This window comes from Crinia signifera, chromosome 1 (genome assembly GCF_055691185.1).
Source record: "Crinia signifera chromosome 1, ASM5569118v1, whole genome shotgun sequence".
NCBI lineage: Eukaryota > Metazoa > Chordata > Amphibia > Anura > Myobatrachidae > Crinia > Crinia signifera.
In genome coordinates, this window is record NC_139217.1 from 409,884,691 (window position 1) to 409,900,619 (window position 15,929).

The window sequence follows — 15,929 nt, forward strand, 5'->3', positions numbered from 1 at the left end:
AATGCCTACAATGTAATATAATAACATGACACTACTGATTTGGGTACAGTATTGGGATTAAACACTGATCTGCATAGTCACCGTGATCTGGCAATGAAAGTACAATACTTCAGCCTTCATATAAATGTATTCTTTATGCGCTCAATATTGTCAATCGCTGCATTAAAAATGTACGCACTGCAATAATACACTGGGTGCAATGGATAAAGATGGTCTATCATTACAGTAATGAAGTACGTTTTTAATGCAGTCTTATGCTTTAGTTGGGTTTTGGCTTATGTGTGTGCTAAAGTGCGCATTTTATGCAACAATGAACTAGGGCATTATTTACAATGGAAGGTCGGAAGACGATTGTGTTTTCACAACTGATGGCTAGCCTTCTACATTCTACCTGTGCACCATCTGCAAAACACAAATCATCGATAGCTTCTGTCCGATGGTTTAAAACCGCATTGAGGCTCAAATAAAATATTGATCATTTCTCACAGAAACGCACTCACTCTGTGCTGTCTTCCGCTACCAAATAGATGCTACTAAAATTGCCCATCAAATCAGAGGACTCTGGCTCTTTTTCATCCTTTGTTTTTTTATATGATGGTTCCCTGGAACCCACATAAATATGGGCTTGATGCAGTCACTGACGTCTTTGCCACTTTGGCTGCCCTTTCCCACGCCAAAGTGTATCCATGGCTCCAGCCTTTACCAGTAGTTAAAGTAAACATTCATTTATTTTCATTAAATGCTTGTAAAATAATTTTTTTTTGCAAAAGGATAATTAAAAGTAAAAAAGGTATGCCTTCTATTGGATATCCACACCAGGCCCCTCAGTACGCAGCTGTGCAAGATCACTTGAGTAAATACTATAAAGGAAACCGCTTAAAAAGGTGACCTCACAAATCGTTTATTTCCACTATCTTCCGTCGTATTTGCTTGATGTCTCTCTGAACTTTTTTACTTTCTAGTTTCACTTTTGACTCTTGAATTTGTTGAAGGGAATTCAGAGATTCCTGTATCACTTGGAATCCTGTTCTTAAAGAAGACATAAACATGTCAAAAAAATTATTGCAAAAAATTATATACTGTATGCATCACAGGGGTTAAAGTGGGCCGGAACGGGGCTGACCAGTTCTGTCAGTTCTATTTGGGTGTTGTGCCTGTGCCCCGTCCGCTGTCCCACCTCCGGCACTAGCAGGGGAGTGGGCGGTGCTACACAGCCGATGCCGTAGCTTGCAGTGCCTTCCCCAGCCAGTGCTAGTGGCAAGAATGAGATGGTACCTGAGGTGCAGTCATTGTGTGCTCATTTCTCCTGCCCTGCAAAGAAGAATGCCGGCGACCTGAGGAGCAGTTGCGCGAGGGCCGAGTTATGCTGCCCATGGGAAGGTAACTACAAGGGCGCCACAGATCTAAGGTCAGCAGGGTGACTTAGATCTGCGATTGCTTGCAAAATCATTCGATGGTCAGCATGCGGGGATATCATTGTGTGTGGGTGGGGTTTAAATGACTCGCTGTGAAATTCGCAGCTTTGAGAGTCAATCAGAATGACCCCTATAATGTGATGTGGGTCACTACTATGTGATGTAATATGAATTAGGGACACCAAATGCTGTGCAATGATAATGATTGTGCTACTGTGTGGTGGGATTTTAATTGGGGGTACTACTGTGTAACCACGCCCCTTTCTTGTTAAACCACACACCATTTTTTGCTCAATGCTCAGGTAAGGCACAAATTTATATTTTGCAGAGGGGTACCAAACATCTCAGCACAAGCCAAGGGGAGGGGTATAGGTCGCCAGACAAATGAGTCCCACCACCTCTCCAGGAACGCTTTTAACCACTGTATTATACTGTATGCAGTAATATACACAGCTTGGCTTCCATTAACACTGAGAAATTGTTTCAATACCCATAAACATATACACTTATACTTCTTGGGTCAAATAACTGCTGAAAAATGTATAGACCTGCAGCGATAACTTAGCTACCAGTGTCACTAAACATCCATTCAAATGTAATGGGTTCATTATCAAAAGCGTGGGTAGGGCTTAAAGTGGTCATGCAGAGGTGGGGGAACTCATTTCTCTGCCACCTAATTATCAGGATTATCAGAATAATATTTCATTAGTCACAGATATGACGTCATGCATAATACACAGAAATGTGTGACATGTTTCAGTGGATACATTTTTTTGCACAGAAACTCGCGTACAGAACAAAATTGAGCACCTCCTATATTTCCTCGCAACGTTAGTTTTGTGCTGTTCTTCTAACATTGTTATTATAAAGAATACTTATTATCCCACCTCCCACACACTGATTTAAATGCATGCCAGATAGTCCTGTAAACCTTTGATTAATTAAATACCAGTGTTCTTTTTTACCTCACTGAATGAAATGTAGTAGATGAGTAGAGAAATAGTTATTGTACAGCTAACAGTGAGATGACTTGCCTGATCTGTATTCACTTTTCATGTTCTCCATCTCATCCAAGATTTGGCTTTCCAGTTTTGTGATTCTGGCAGCCATTTTGTCTGCTGCATGTTTCATCTTGTTGATTTTAGATTCAAGCCTTTGTACCTGATCAGTGTTGTCAACTTTCAGATTAAGATGGTGTACATTCTCTTGTAGCCTTATTTCTGTTCCTTCCTGTCAAAACATTAATAGAGGGTAGGTCAGATTCATACAAAAAAAAGTATATTAGAATGCCATGTTGTTCAGAGTCATGTGACTACCTACAAATGACCAAAATATATTGTTACTGATTGCTTAATGTTATTTTACACTAAGACAAATTATAATAATTACACTAGTATTAAACACCACAGACTGGGAAGCGTTATTGATAGTTTTCTTTTTCAGGATTCATGGTCCCACAGGGACAACATCAGATTGTAGGTGGATCCGGAGGACCAGGCACTAATCAGCTAAATTCTTGGGACTCCCAGATTGCACGGCTTCTATTCCACATAACCCCTGCTCAATGCTCAACTCATCACTTTTTTGTTGGTGCACCATGTTTTTCAGCAGGAATTGCTGGATCAATCGCATAAGTTTTTGTTTTTAAGTGTTTCTTTCTTACACTGATGAATATGCAGTCCTAGTGACTACAGCGCTGCAGCTCCAACACCCCTGCTGGCGCTGGGCCACCACACTGGCTGCGGCTCCATGTTGTGGGTCTTTCAGCAGGGAGACTTCACAGCTCGCTAGCACCGCAGGTGATTGAACCCCAAAGACAGCGTAGCCAGCATCAAGGGGCAGGTAATAGCTCTCTTCGAGAGCATTTAAATCTCTGTCCCGATGCGGGTTTGGGAGACGGCCCGCGGCAGCTGGCGTCGACACTGCTGCCATACGGTAGGTACTCCACTACCCCACCAGCGCATTGGCTGGGTGTGATCACAGGGCTCATTAGAACCTGATAAGGGAAGACCAGCATATAGAGGAGGCTGTTCCAGCCTGTAGCTCACTCCCCGGCTTTGGGTGTCGATTCACAGCAAGTGTCTAGCCCTCAAGCTAATTTCTCCCTCCTGTTCCTTTCTCAGAGACACATACAGCCAGATTCAGCATGCAGCAGCAAGTCTCCAGGAGTGTTTTGGGTTAGTCTCCCCTGTAGAAACGTCTACTGCTGATTGTTTTTTTTTTCACAGCATTCATATCCTACTTGCTCATTAAGTAGCATTGGAGTGCATTTGCAGTTACTTGTACCAGTATTGGACTATTTTGCATTATATGTGACTGTTGTGCTAGTTTGTGCTGTCTGCTCTAAGTATATCTTATTGCTGTCTACTCTGCTTACCTACACTCTGTAACCACAGGTGTTAGAGGTGGAGTCCTCCTAAGTCACATACTATATATAACTCTAGCTTTCCCTTAAATGCATATTCCTATTGTGTGCACCAAGATCTCTAATCATGACTTCTAAAAGAGGGCAGACTCAAACAGAATCTCCCAAGCTACTATCATGTTGGTCTTCTGCTGCAGCTCTGTCTGAACATGATGTTGTTCAGGATGGTTTATGTATAAACTGTTTACATTCCTCCTGGTCAGCCCTCTGCTCCTGTAGTTGTTGTACAGGAGCCTCTGTGGGCTGCTTTTCAACAGCTCCTAGGTACTTTAGTGGAATGGCTTCATATTCCTATGGGTCCTCTTATGCAGGTTATTCCACCCATAGTACAGCCACCGCCACCATGGGTTGACACATTGTCTACAACTGTGCAAACCCTGGTACAGACTACAGTCGCAATGCAGACCACTACATACTGTATGTCTTCCTCTCAGTCCACTCTAGTGTCTGATACAAATGAGACATCTGAGGAGGAGGCTGATGAAGAGGATGACACTAACCTCTCTATAGCTGATTCAGAGGTAGCCGAAACACAATCTCAAATAGTAGTTGATGTACTGGCCCTAATTGATGTTGTTAAACTGGTGCTGTTGTCTGAGGACGAAGAACCTGCACCAGTTGCAAAGCAGACCGACTTTTTCAAAAAAACAAAAGGTCGTTAATACTGAAATTCCACATTCTGACTCTCTGATGGAAATCGGAACAGATAAGTGGAAAACATTAGTTAAAAAGTCTCCTATGTCAAAGAAATTTATTTTTAAATAACCTCTACCACCAGAAGATTGTAAATTATGGAGACTCCTCCCCCAATCAACTCTCATGCTACCCGTCTGGTAAAACCTTCTGTACTCCTGGTTACCACAGGTTCTTCCTTTAACGACCCAACTGATAGATGAATGGAGCAGTCTCTTAAGTTGATTTACTCACTCACAAAGGCTATACATAGGCCTACTGTGACTGCAGCTTGGGCAGCTAAAGCTGTGGTACTGTGGCTGAAGGTAATGAAGGAGGAGTTGACCGCAGATGTCTCAGAGAATTTTAAGTTGTGCCTCTTATATTAGACAGGCTGCTTTCTACATTAATGAGGCTCTTGCTGACATGTTAAAATGGTGGATTTACAATGGCTCACTGCAAAGACAGTCTTTTTGCTTACCATAGCGACAGCCAGATGTGTATCTGATTTTAGTGCACTTTTGTGATGGTCTCCTTTTCTTATATTTCACACTGTCCTTGGAACAATACCTACACACCTACCCAAGGTGGCCTCCAAGTTCCATATGAACCAGGAAATTGTGTTTCCTGCTTTTAATTCTAGCGATTTATCTCCAATGGATCCTTCCCCAGATGTTTGCCCTGATGGATTCCTTTGGTTGCTAGATTCTTCTGGTTCCTCCGGCAAGTACCGCTTTGGGACATGAGTACTGCTTTGGGACATCCCCAATGTTATCCCTGTGGGACAATGAATCCCAAAGAACAAAACCCGAGTTATATTAGACTTACCTTTGTTAACTCTTTCTTCAAGGTTTATGGTTCCCACAGGGCGCCCACCCTATTGTTGGCCTGAGGAATTGTAGTAGTCTATCGATGTATGTGACATACAGATGGAGCTTCTCTCATACATTTCAGGTGCTTGCCAGAACGTCCTTGCTGGCGGAGAGGGACTCCAGTAGACTGGTATGCGTGAGCATGTCCCAGTCAGTTGGCCGCTGGGTGGCGGGACCCTGTCCGTCTGTGCTTTAGGGAGGCGGGCAGGGTTGGGGGGAGGGTTCAGGGAGGTGGTGGGGACGGGGGAGGCGACGGCAAGTGGCGGGGAGCCCCGTCAGAACTTCTGGCAGCTGGTGATAGAGGGGCTCCATCTGTACATGACCTTAGTTACTAGTCTCTTTCACTCTGTTTATGTGCAAATGTACTGGTATGTTATCACCTGTCTTCTTCCTTCTATGCTTACTGGTTAGCATAACTGATGAGCTAAGCATGGAGGCAGGGTTATATGGGAGAGAAGCAGTGCATCATGGGAGTCCCAAGAACTTAGGTGATTGGTGCCCAGTCCTCTGGATCCACCTACAGCCCCAATGTTATCCCTGTGGGAACCATGAACCTCAAAGAAAAAGAGTTAACAAAGGTAAGTCTACCATACTATTTTTTTCTAATAAAACAGGCAATTGCGTGTTAGGTCCTTAAAGCAACTGCTACACAACCGACACTTTTACTGCTCAGGATTTTGGCAGTTCCTTGGCAAAACACAGAGCCAATGTTTGATGTGAAAATTAAAGTGGTTCTGGAATTTTCTGGATTCTCCTTAAATGTTTTGCCTTCAGAATCTTGGCACATCTGAAGAATGCATTTACTAAGTGGTTGTATTTAAACAATGGCATATCTATTGTATTGTAAGTGACAACAATGTACTTAGTGAAATAATTATGTTTATGATGCATTATGAAGATGCAGTTTTAATCCACTGAAATACATAAGCAAGTTAGCTCAGCTATAATGAGTTATCTGTTCTCAGAAACGTGTAATCAAAAGAACATGCAGTACCGTTAGAGACACCATTAATTAGGGAAAGCTAATTACTTAATGAAAACAAGAGTATGAGACAATCTGTATGGCTCGCCTACAAGTTTTATACATCTGATGTATTTGTGCCTTTTTATGCTTTACATTCTTACCATGTCCGTTTACTATTATCCTCTTTTTTAGTGCCACTGACCTATTACACGGTCCTCTACATTGACAGGAATAATGCTATATAATGGCAAGAAACTGAAGGTAAAAATATTCCTTCTCAAATAAGATGACTATAGAAGAGTTATGGATAGGGGCAGCAGTAGTAGATCATACTTAGATGGTAGCCTACAGTGACAGGGTGCAGAAGGTACTGTAGTCACCGAGGGGCAGATGTATTAAGCCTGGAGAAGTGATAAAGTGGAAGGTGGCAACACAACAGCCAGTCAGTTCCTAACTTTCAAGTTGGGGTTGAAAAATTAGTTAGGAGCAGGCTGGCTGGTGCATTATCGCCATCAACTTTATCACTTCACCAGGCTTAATATATCTGCCCATGAGTGACATAATGGGGGATATTTACTAAGCCTTGGATAGTGATAAAAGGGTAAAGTACCAGCCAATCAGCTCTTAACTGCCATTGTTAAAGGGTGCGTATTAAAAATATCAGGAGCTGATTGATTGGTAGTTTATTTCCCCAATTTATATCTCCCCTAGGCTTAGTACATATGCCCCATTGTCAATTTTTAAGTGTGGTGATTGCGACAGCAGCAGCACCCCCACCACTATCTGTAGCTGTTGTTATGATGAGTCGTCATCCTGCAGCTTCTTTCTCTCTTGTGATTGCCGGCTGCTGGTCATCTCATTGTAATGTTGTAATGTAATTGTCTTTGGGCTGGGGGTCCTCTACATTGCTTACAACTTCAGCTGCCCTGGAAGTGAAGAACACTTGAACCATTGTAGATGCTTGTGGTAAGCAGTCCCTTATGGCTATTACACGGCTGCAGTGTATTTTCGGTACCAACATACTTGCTGCTGGAGTAAGGACACGTGATCTCAATGCCCGGTGGCATGAGATGGCAAAAGTACTGGTAACAGCGAATACGTTTGATCTCGCTGGACCCAGCAGTTGAGATGGCTTTTATTATATCTTCTAAACAATCCTGTCTTTGCTGATGGCACTCCCCTGGCACCATCACTCTCTTCACAATGTGTAAACTGTTTTATACATTTGTGAGACGATAATGAATCATATAATTATAGTTACACATTTACATGCAGAAAAGATACATTGCAAATATTGATACTACAACACAAATTGATGAGTTTGCCTGCAATGTGTGTGCAGAAGTGTACTCTACTAACCAGTGGCGTAAGTTCATTCCTGTAGCCCAGAGGCAAGATAAATCTGGTTCCCCCATAGATAGCTATATAGAGGGAGAATGAGATAGGGGACGTGATGGAGAGAAAGAGAGGAGGAGAATGTCAGGCAGAGAGAAAGAGTTTTAGGGGTAGATTTATTATTAAGCTTGGAGAAGAGATAAACTGGAGATAAAGCGAAGAAAAGGTAAAAGGAGATAAAGCACAGCCAATCAGCTGTGTTTGAAAAAGACAGTTGGGAGTTGATTGGCTGGTGCTTTATCTCCTTTTATCTCTTCTCCAAGCTTAATAAATCTGCCCCTTAGAGAGAAGGTTCAGGCAGAGAGAGGGTTGTAAGGTAGAGAAAGGGGTGTCAGGCAGAGAGAGAGAGAAGGGAGGGCTAAGTCAGAGAGAGGGAAGGAATTGTAACGGAGCAAAGTACCCCTTAGCACCCTAGCGTCTGGAGCCTCCGTTGTCTCCCGAAGTTCCGCCACTGGTAGTAACTGCATATAATATGAATATACTTGTACTTATAAAATTGGCGTGGGTAAGGTCATCTTTTTTTTTACGCAATCAATTTTTATTAAGAAAAGACAAAGGGTCGTACAAACAGTCTTCAGTATGTAACAAAAATTTACAATCAAGTACAGTGTGAAACAGCAGAATGTTCCCATGTGGAATGCAATTATAGTGCACAAACGTTTACATTCCCAGAATGCCGCACTACAAATCATTCCGCGTAAAAATCCTATGTCAACCAGACCACTGAAGACTGAGTAAATATTATAAGATACAATGAACAAAGAAAGAATAGAATGTTTATAAAGTGAAAGGGACAGAGTAAAGATGAGAGAGGGGGACAGTGAGAGGGTATTGGGGTGGGTGTGTGGGATCCGTCTCGGGTTCACATTGGGGCTGGAGCTTGCTCTGTTGAAATTATATTGGAGTACTCTGGGGATTCTTTGAAAGTAAGCCAGCTCATCCATGTGGCGGCGAAGGTCTGTACCTTATCTTTCAGGAAGGAGGTCAGGTCCTCCATGGCCATATATAGATCAACTCCGCGGAGCCAGCGGGAGACGGGAGGGGGGTCTGGGGACCTCCAATAGCACGGAATAACCGCCCTTGCTGCATTCAATAGATGTCTAATCAATGACTTTTTGAACGTGGATATTGGTAGGTCTATGAGGTTAAACAACCAGAGCTCCGGACAAAAAGGTAAAGAAGTATCAGTTATTTTTTCTGTCAGGTTGTGAATCTGGCGCCAGTACGTTTGGATATATGGGCAGGACCACCAAATATGTATATGTGAGCCCTGAGATTGACTGCACCGCCAGCAGAGATTGGGTAATGCCCTATTCATTTGGTGCAGTGTCTGCGGACATCTGTACCAACGCGAGACAATCTTATATTGGGTTTCTAGCGTCTGTATTGAGGATGAGGAGGCAAAAATATATTTAAACATTTTGGACCACTGGTCTCCCGACAAGGCCCCACTCAACTCCCTATTCCAAGCTACAGTGTATGCTGGCATGTCGTCTGCCCGGTTACTCAGGCATATCTGATATAGTTGAGATATTAAGTGCCTCGGGGGCTTTTGTGAGAGGATCATTGATTCAAAAGGAGTAGGGTCTCATCCCTGGATCCTAGCGGGGAGGGAGGAAACATAATGTCGGATCTGGAGGGGGTAAGGTCATCTTGTTCTCAAGTTCTGATAAGGAACCCAAACACTGCAAAGTGATCATAATGATTTAGCAAAAATAAATAGAGTACTTAATATTGTAATCAAATTCACATTGAGTAGTAACCGTAATACTGACTACACACGGATTGATACATTAGTGAGGGATAAGTTAGTTAGTGCTTCTATATTGGCCTTTGATGAGAAAGTCTCAGGGATGGGGTTATAGAATAGAGATCTCAATGAGCAACCCAGCAAAGAACACAAAGTATTGTACAGTAAGGCCGGTTATGTGTGCGGTTCTCAGGATGTGTTGCCGGCAGAGACAGTTATTCTAGGCTTAATCATCAATAATCACCCTAAACATGGGTAGAAGATGCACCTGTAGTATACAAATAGTGCATAGTTAATAATTATCAATGTGCTTGATTACTGCCTAATACCATACTCTCCACTTCAACATTTTATTATTTTCTCCTAACCACATTAGCCCCAGAATCAGCTGAGTAAAGTATATAGGTATGGCACGGGACTAAATGGTAAAGCATCCAAGTTATATTGCACATGCCACACCCCACATAAAGTGACCTGTAAGACATAATCCTGTGCAGCCCAGTAAATGCCTTTAAAACTCTTGAAATGAAGATTTGAATATGAAGGTGGCCATTTCCATAAGCCTCATATTAACACTTGGTAGGCAAATGGCCAATCACATACTAGCAATAATACATACTGTAGGATTACTCACTATTTTTTCTGACACTTTATCCAGAAACTGTTGTATGTGCCGGGACTGCTCTTCAGCTGATTTTTCTAGTTGGGATTCTGTCCACTTGTGTTGATTTTGGATTTGCCCCTGGATATCTTCAAGTAAACCTCCAAGTCTAAGTACAAATAACAAATAAAATGGAGCCTTTATTTGTATTATTTAATGATGGGCACATTGGGGCAAATTTAATAGGATGAGAGATTTAGAAAGTGAGATATTTGGTAAGAAATCTCCAGTTTTTTTAAAGCAGCAATAATGTACACTGCAATACCAGTTTATTTGCAATACAAGTGTAAATGATTGCCGCTTTAAAAAAACCTGGAGATTTCTTACCAAATCTCTCACTTTCTGAATCTCTCATCCTATTAAATTTCCCATCTCATAAATCTACGAGCCATCTTAGTCTTCAGTGAAACACAACTCGCCATATATTTTCAAGTCTCTTATCACTTCATGATGGGGCATTAATGTTATTAATCATCATTTTAAGAAAATAATTTTAAAAAGGGCTATCAATTCTTCAAGTTGAATATCTAAAACTGTTTAAATGATAAATGTCTTTGGAATAAAAATATTGATTTTTTTTTTTTTTTTTTCCTTGCTCCGTATTTCCCACAGGGTTTATTTACTAAGCTTTAGGTTCTAAAACCAACGATTTCTATTGTACAGTATTCATATCCAAAATGAAAGGACAATGATTTTACCTGTGAAACCCAGGTAGTAAAATCAGTGCTCTTTTAAGGTTGAGGGCTTAAACGCGTTTAGGTGGAAAAGTGTAAATATGAAAAATATTTATATACATTATATCGGTCCCTGGTCCGGCCACAGCAGCCTCCTTTCTACCTGATACTAGTGTAGTGTCCATCTGTCCTCATGTACTGTAGAAGGCCAGGACACTGTCTTTCCATCTGCAGCCATCATTAATAATGCCAGGAATTACCCCCACCTCACGCTGGGCACAAAAGATCCCTCTGGCATAACACCTCTGGTGTGCACACCGCAAAAAAACACGGCAGGCTTCCTGCATGCCAATAACACTACCACAACATGAAACTATAGCATGATAGCTGCCTGGAGAGACCCATTCATGGAAACATTGATCTGTCAATGGATGGATCAACTTTCAGTTGCCATCCATGTGCATATGCAGGGTACTTGGCATGTACTATATCATACTTAACAGAGGCGGAACTACCATTGGTGCAGCAGGTGCATTGCACCGGGGCCCCTGACAAATAAGGGGCCCACTGCTGCTCAAACCTGCAATGAATTACTGTGAACTTTGGTTGGGGTGGAGGAGGGGGCCCTAAATTATATATTTGCACCTGAGCCCACAACCCACAAGTTCCGCCACTGATACTTAAAGATCCCCTGGGAGACTTGCCTATATTTCTGGGCACTGCCACATGATTTTCGGGAGCCTCTTGACCATTACGAGAGAGTAAGCAAGTACGAATTAGTTCTCCCAAGAATATGAAAGCTTTTTTTTGTGGGGGGGGGTATTCAATGTCAGTCGCTGTTTTCAACGGGGGAAATAGCGGCGGGCGCCTATTCACTGCTGCGGATTTCGACAAAACAGATCCGACTTTAAAACGAGTCGGAACTGTTTTGTCGGAAACAGCTGAGAATTGTCGAATTTATGTCCGTTTCTCAACAATCCACAGCCGTTTTCACCGACATGCCCACTTTTTGCCACTAGACAGGTGAAACATTGAATTCTGGTGAAAAAGTGGGTTCACCTAGATTAACAACTACAGGTGCTCAAGGAATGGGATATAGAGCCCACTTGAACCAGATCCCCACAAACATCATTTGGACCCCTTAAAAACCATATCCTAATACTGGACTGCAATAATAAGGGACACCACCACCTGCTCAATTTTTGGAGACCCACCTGTAACCTACAGGTCACCTGGTTAAACATCTACAGGAAAAACATCTTGGGACTTCTGCAGGTATATGGACACCCACAATACCAGTCACTTTGGATTACAAATGGGAGACCAAGCCATACCAATATAAAGGATCCACAATAGGAACAAGCAACAATTATTCCTTTGTCCGTAGCATTTTATTGTGTGCATATTTTAATTGTCGGTAGTATACTTTGTTTATGAATAGATTGTGTTATTTTTATGTGATACCCAATTGATTCATGTGTGATATTGTTTAGTTCAAGCGCTCCACCACTTCTTTTTCCTTGAAACATTGAATTCTGCCTGTCGAAGTATCTGTCGAGCAGAGCAAAAACGGACGAGGATTGCAACTATTGGGACGATCCGATAGTTGTAATCCAGATTGAATACCGCCCTTTAGGTCATAGGGTGAATTAGAGGTCGAAGTTTATTTTAAATTATTATTATGATTTTTGTACTTTATCCAATCTAACAAACCAGACCTTGTTAAAGAATACATGAGTGGCCACAGTCTTATGACCACCAGGAAATTTTATGCAAAGTAGCGATTCGGTAGATAATACTGACATAGGATGTCTGTGTGTATGAGAATGCAAAGGTATGCAGATACTAATGAAGTGCAATGAAAGAGTAAAACTGTCCAAATGCTGTCAGACAGAGAGACAAAAGATACAGAGACAATTACTTAATCCCAGTCCGAAAACTCCAGCTGGTAAATTGCTGCCAACCAGCCAGCCAGCCTGACACTACGATCAGTAAGAGAATAATGGCTAAGAGAAAAAATGATACATACTGTAATAGGTAAATGACTAAAACCATGTTAGAAAGCTGGCTAATATATAATAACAAAATTTTGCCAAAAGGTACTCGCTGCGGAGTCTGCACGTGTGCATCCCTCGCTTGCACCTCTTGTAATCTGTCTGTCTCCCCTTCCTACTAGATTGTAAGCTCCTCCGAGTAGGGCCCTCTTCCCTCCTGTTGTCAAAGCCCACTTCTCTTCACATTTCACTCACAGCTCTCCTTTACTCCAACACTCAGTGACCATCTTCATACTCATCTCCATCATTGGCCTCAAGCCTCTAGTTGTATGTTGATTGGGTCCTCACTACTTACATTTAAGCTGTAATGTGTATTGAACTGTGGTGCTCTTTATTTGTACTGTATTTTTGTTATTTATTCAATGTTATGCCAAGTTTTGTCTCCCTGTATTGTTCCTTTGTAGGGCGCTGCGAAACACTTGTGGCGCCTTATAAATAAAATTATAATAATAATAATAATAATAATTAGCGCCAGGCGCATGCCCAGTCCTCCAAAGTGCAGTACAGGTACTTTAAAAGCAAGGGTGTAACTACCATAGGTGCAAGGGGTGCAGCTGCTATGGGGCCCAGAGCTGAAGGGGGCCCATCTTTGCTGTCTAACTAAAATGTTTTACATGCATTGATCACCATCAGTTGCTAAATAGGGGGCCCTTACAAACTTTTGCTATGGGGCCTTCAAATATCTAGGTAAGCCTCTGTTTAAAAGTAAATCTGTTGCCTACACACAGAGGATGCTGCCATTTTGCATTCACTTTGCATGGGGTTTCAGCTCATCTGTTTTCTACGCCAGTGATCTCTTGTTCTAGTGATTTCATACACATTAGTCCAGCCACAAAGTAACGGTCTATACTTCTGATTATGTAGCTAATAGGCCCATGACATACCGGGGTATTCCACCGCTTGCAGCATAACAAATGTTTATAATTTAATGGAACAGTAAGTGATGCGGCTGGCATGGTTCTACATTTCTGCTTCTCTATTGTGCATTGATTGAGTCTCTTGCTTAGTGCCAAGCAGACATCTGATAAAAGCAGTTATTTCTGTGCTCGACTGACTGACTGAATAAATGTAATTAAAATACCTACTTGAAATCAAGAAGTTGGATCTCGTGGCGTTGCACCCCCTCGGCACTCTTCACTTTATTGTTCTGTTCAGAAATAGATGTTTCCATTTTGCCTAATAGCTGCATTACCTAATAATAATGCAACAGGGAACAGTACATGAGTCCTTACATTAAATACGCACCATTTACTCAGAGCACTCAGGGAGAGAGATCAGTCTCTGCAAACTAACAGAACACTGAAGTCACATTTTGACAAAGTCTTACTAGATAGAGGTTTACGTTCTACAAGTCCCACTGGGATAAAACTATCTTTGGTTAGGGATTATAAAAGAGAGTCAAATGCTGAATATCCATCCATTAGGCCAATATTATATAATTCAATGAGTAGCCATTGTTATTATTTAATACAAATCCATGCATTATGGACAGTTCTGCAATTGTAAAATCTAAGAATGCACACTGTATATATATATAAATATATATCAAACGTGGCACAAGTTCATGATGGAGAGGGGAGGGGGTAATAATGTAAAGCACACAAACATGATTCTGCATGAGAGATGAAAACATTTGTGTGCTAACTTTACATGAAAATGAAGCATAGTTGCCTACCTTTCTACCCCCCCCCCCCTCCTCCTCCTTTGTGGGGGTGGGGGCAGTGACACAATTGCATCATTGTGACTCCACCCCCTACTATACAGTGCCATAAAACCGGCATTGGATAGTGGGGGGGGGGGGCTATGTTGACACAGTTCAGAGCAAATAGAATCATCGGTTCACCCTTCGTCCGCCCACTTGTGCTTGTAAGTGGGCTGCCCAAGGAGTTGCAGGAGACCTGTCCACCTTTCTGGTATGCCACCCAAATTTCAGGAGCCTCCCGGCAATTCTTTGGGGGTATGCACAATAATTTATGTCATAAACCCCCTGATTCAACTGCCTTTATTTACCATGTACTTGCCCTAAATTGCTTTGTACAGTAAGTCATTATTTTCTTGTTTTTGCGCATTGTGGCACCATATAAATAAACGATAATATTAAGAAGTGACTGTTAATAATAAAAAAGTTTAGTCTGCTGTGTTATTTAGTGGCGGCGGCGGGGAGTGCCCGCAGGATGGGACAGGACATGTGAGTGGGGGAGTACAGTATGTAGGCACGCGCCAGTGCTGGAGGCACCACTGAAGCGCACCTACATACTGTATCGTGGAATACCTGAAGATTTTTAGAGACCGTCCACTTCAGCAGCGCAGCTGAGCCCAGAACATTTCTGGGTATACCACTGAAGCGGTTAACACAAAGCATAACATATGTCTTTATTTGCCTCTTAGCTGACTCCAGCCAGCATTATTGCACAGCTATACACACAGTAATTAAAAGGAAATGGCTCTGAGAAAACTAAGCATCAGTGAGTTTGAGTCCTCTGTACTCTGCTGATTTCCTAATTAGCTTAGCTGGGCTCATGGTATGAATCACTGCTCCGGTGTTATGAGCGTTCATATGAATTTTAGATCTAAGAGGATCTCTTTTTAAGCAGTCTCTATGCTAATATTTGATAGTTACTGTATTTTAGGAAAGATAATTACTCAAACGTAATGATTAGAAATGGCCTGTAAAGTATGACAGATTGAGGTACTACGGAGAGTCTGACATCTGCAGATCATTTAGCAGATACAGTAAGGTGCATGGATGGGTGTCAGCTGATCTTATGAGCAGTCATCAGTCAGAAGCAATTAAGAAATACATCTATGAAAGTGAGAAAATGAAAGGTGAAGGGGTCACTTATGTCTACGCGCACAGGTACTTATTTTGTTTTGAGCCTACTATTTGGGAGGGGTGATTCCAGTACGGTTACAGAGAGCTTAGCTGCTGCTTTCTAGAACCAGATCACCTGCAGCACTATTGGCTGTTTGAGTGACCGATGAGATTACTAAGACTGGTCTCTGGTCAATGAGGCTTAAAATCTCTGTCGGCTCCTGGTACTCCCACA

General features: G+C 42.0%; 1 protein-coding gene across 1 annotated transcript in view; it reads right to left on the minus strand.

Moving 5' to 3' along the window:
• Positions 1-6: 6 nt before the first annotated feature.
• The window catches only part of FAM81B (family with sequence similarity 81 member B), a 34,265-nt gene continuing 18,342 nt past the window's right edge, over positions 7-15,929 (minus strand). The window contains exons 6-9 of the mRNA XM_083151769.1: positions 13,968-14,074; positions 10,128-10,263; positions 2,450-2,645; positions 7-1,024 (exon numbers count right to left, since the gene is read on the minus strand). Of these exons, the coding sequence (XP_083007895.1) occupies positions 891-1,024; positions 2,450-2,645; positions 10,128-10,263; positions 13,968-14,074 (573 nt within the window). The 3' untranslated portion in view covers positions 7-890. The remainder of the gene's footprint in view (positions 1,025-2,449; positions 2,646-10,127; positions 10,264-13,967; positions 14,075-15,929) is intronic.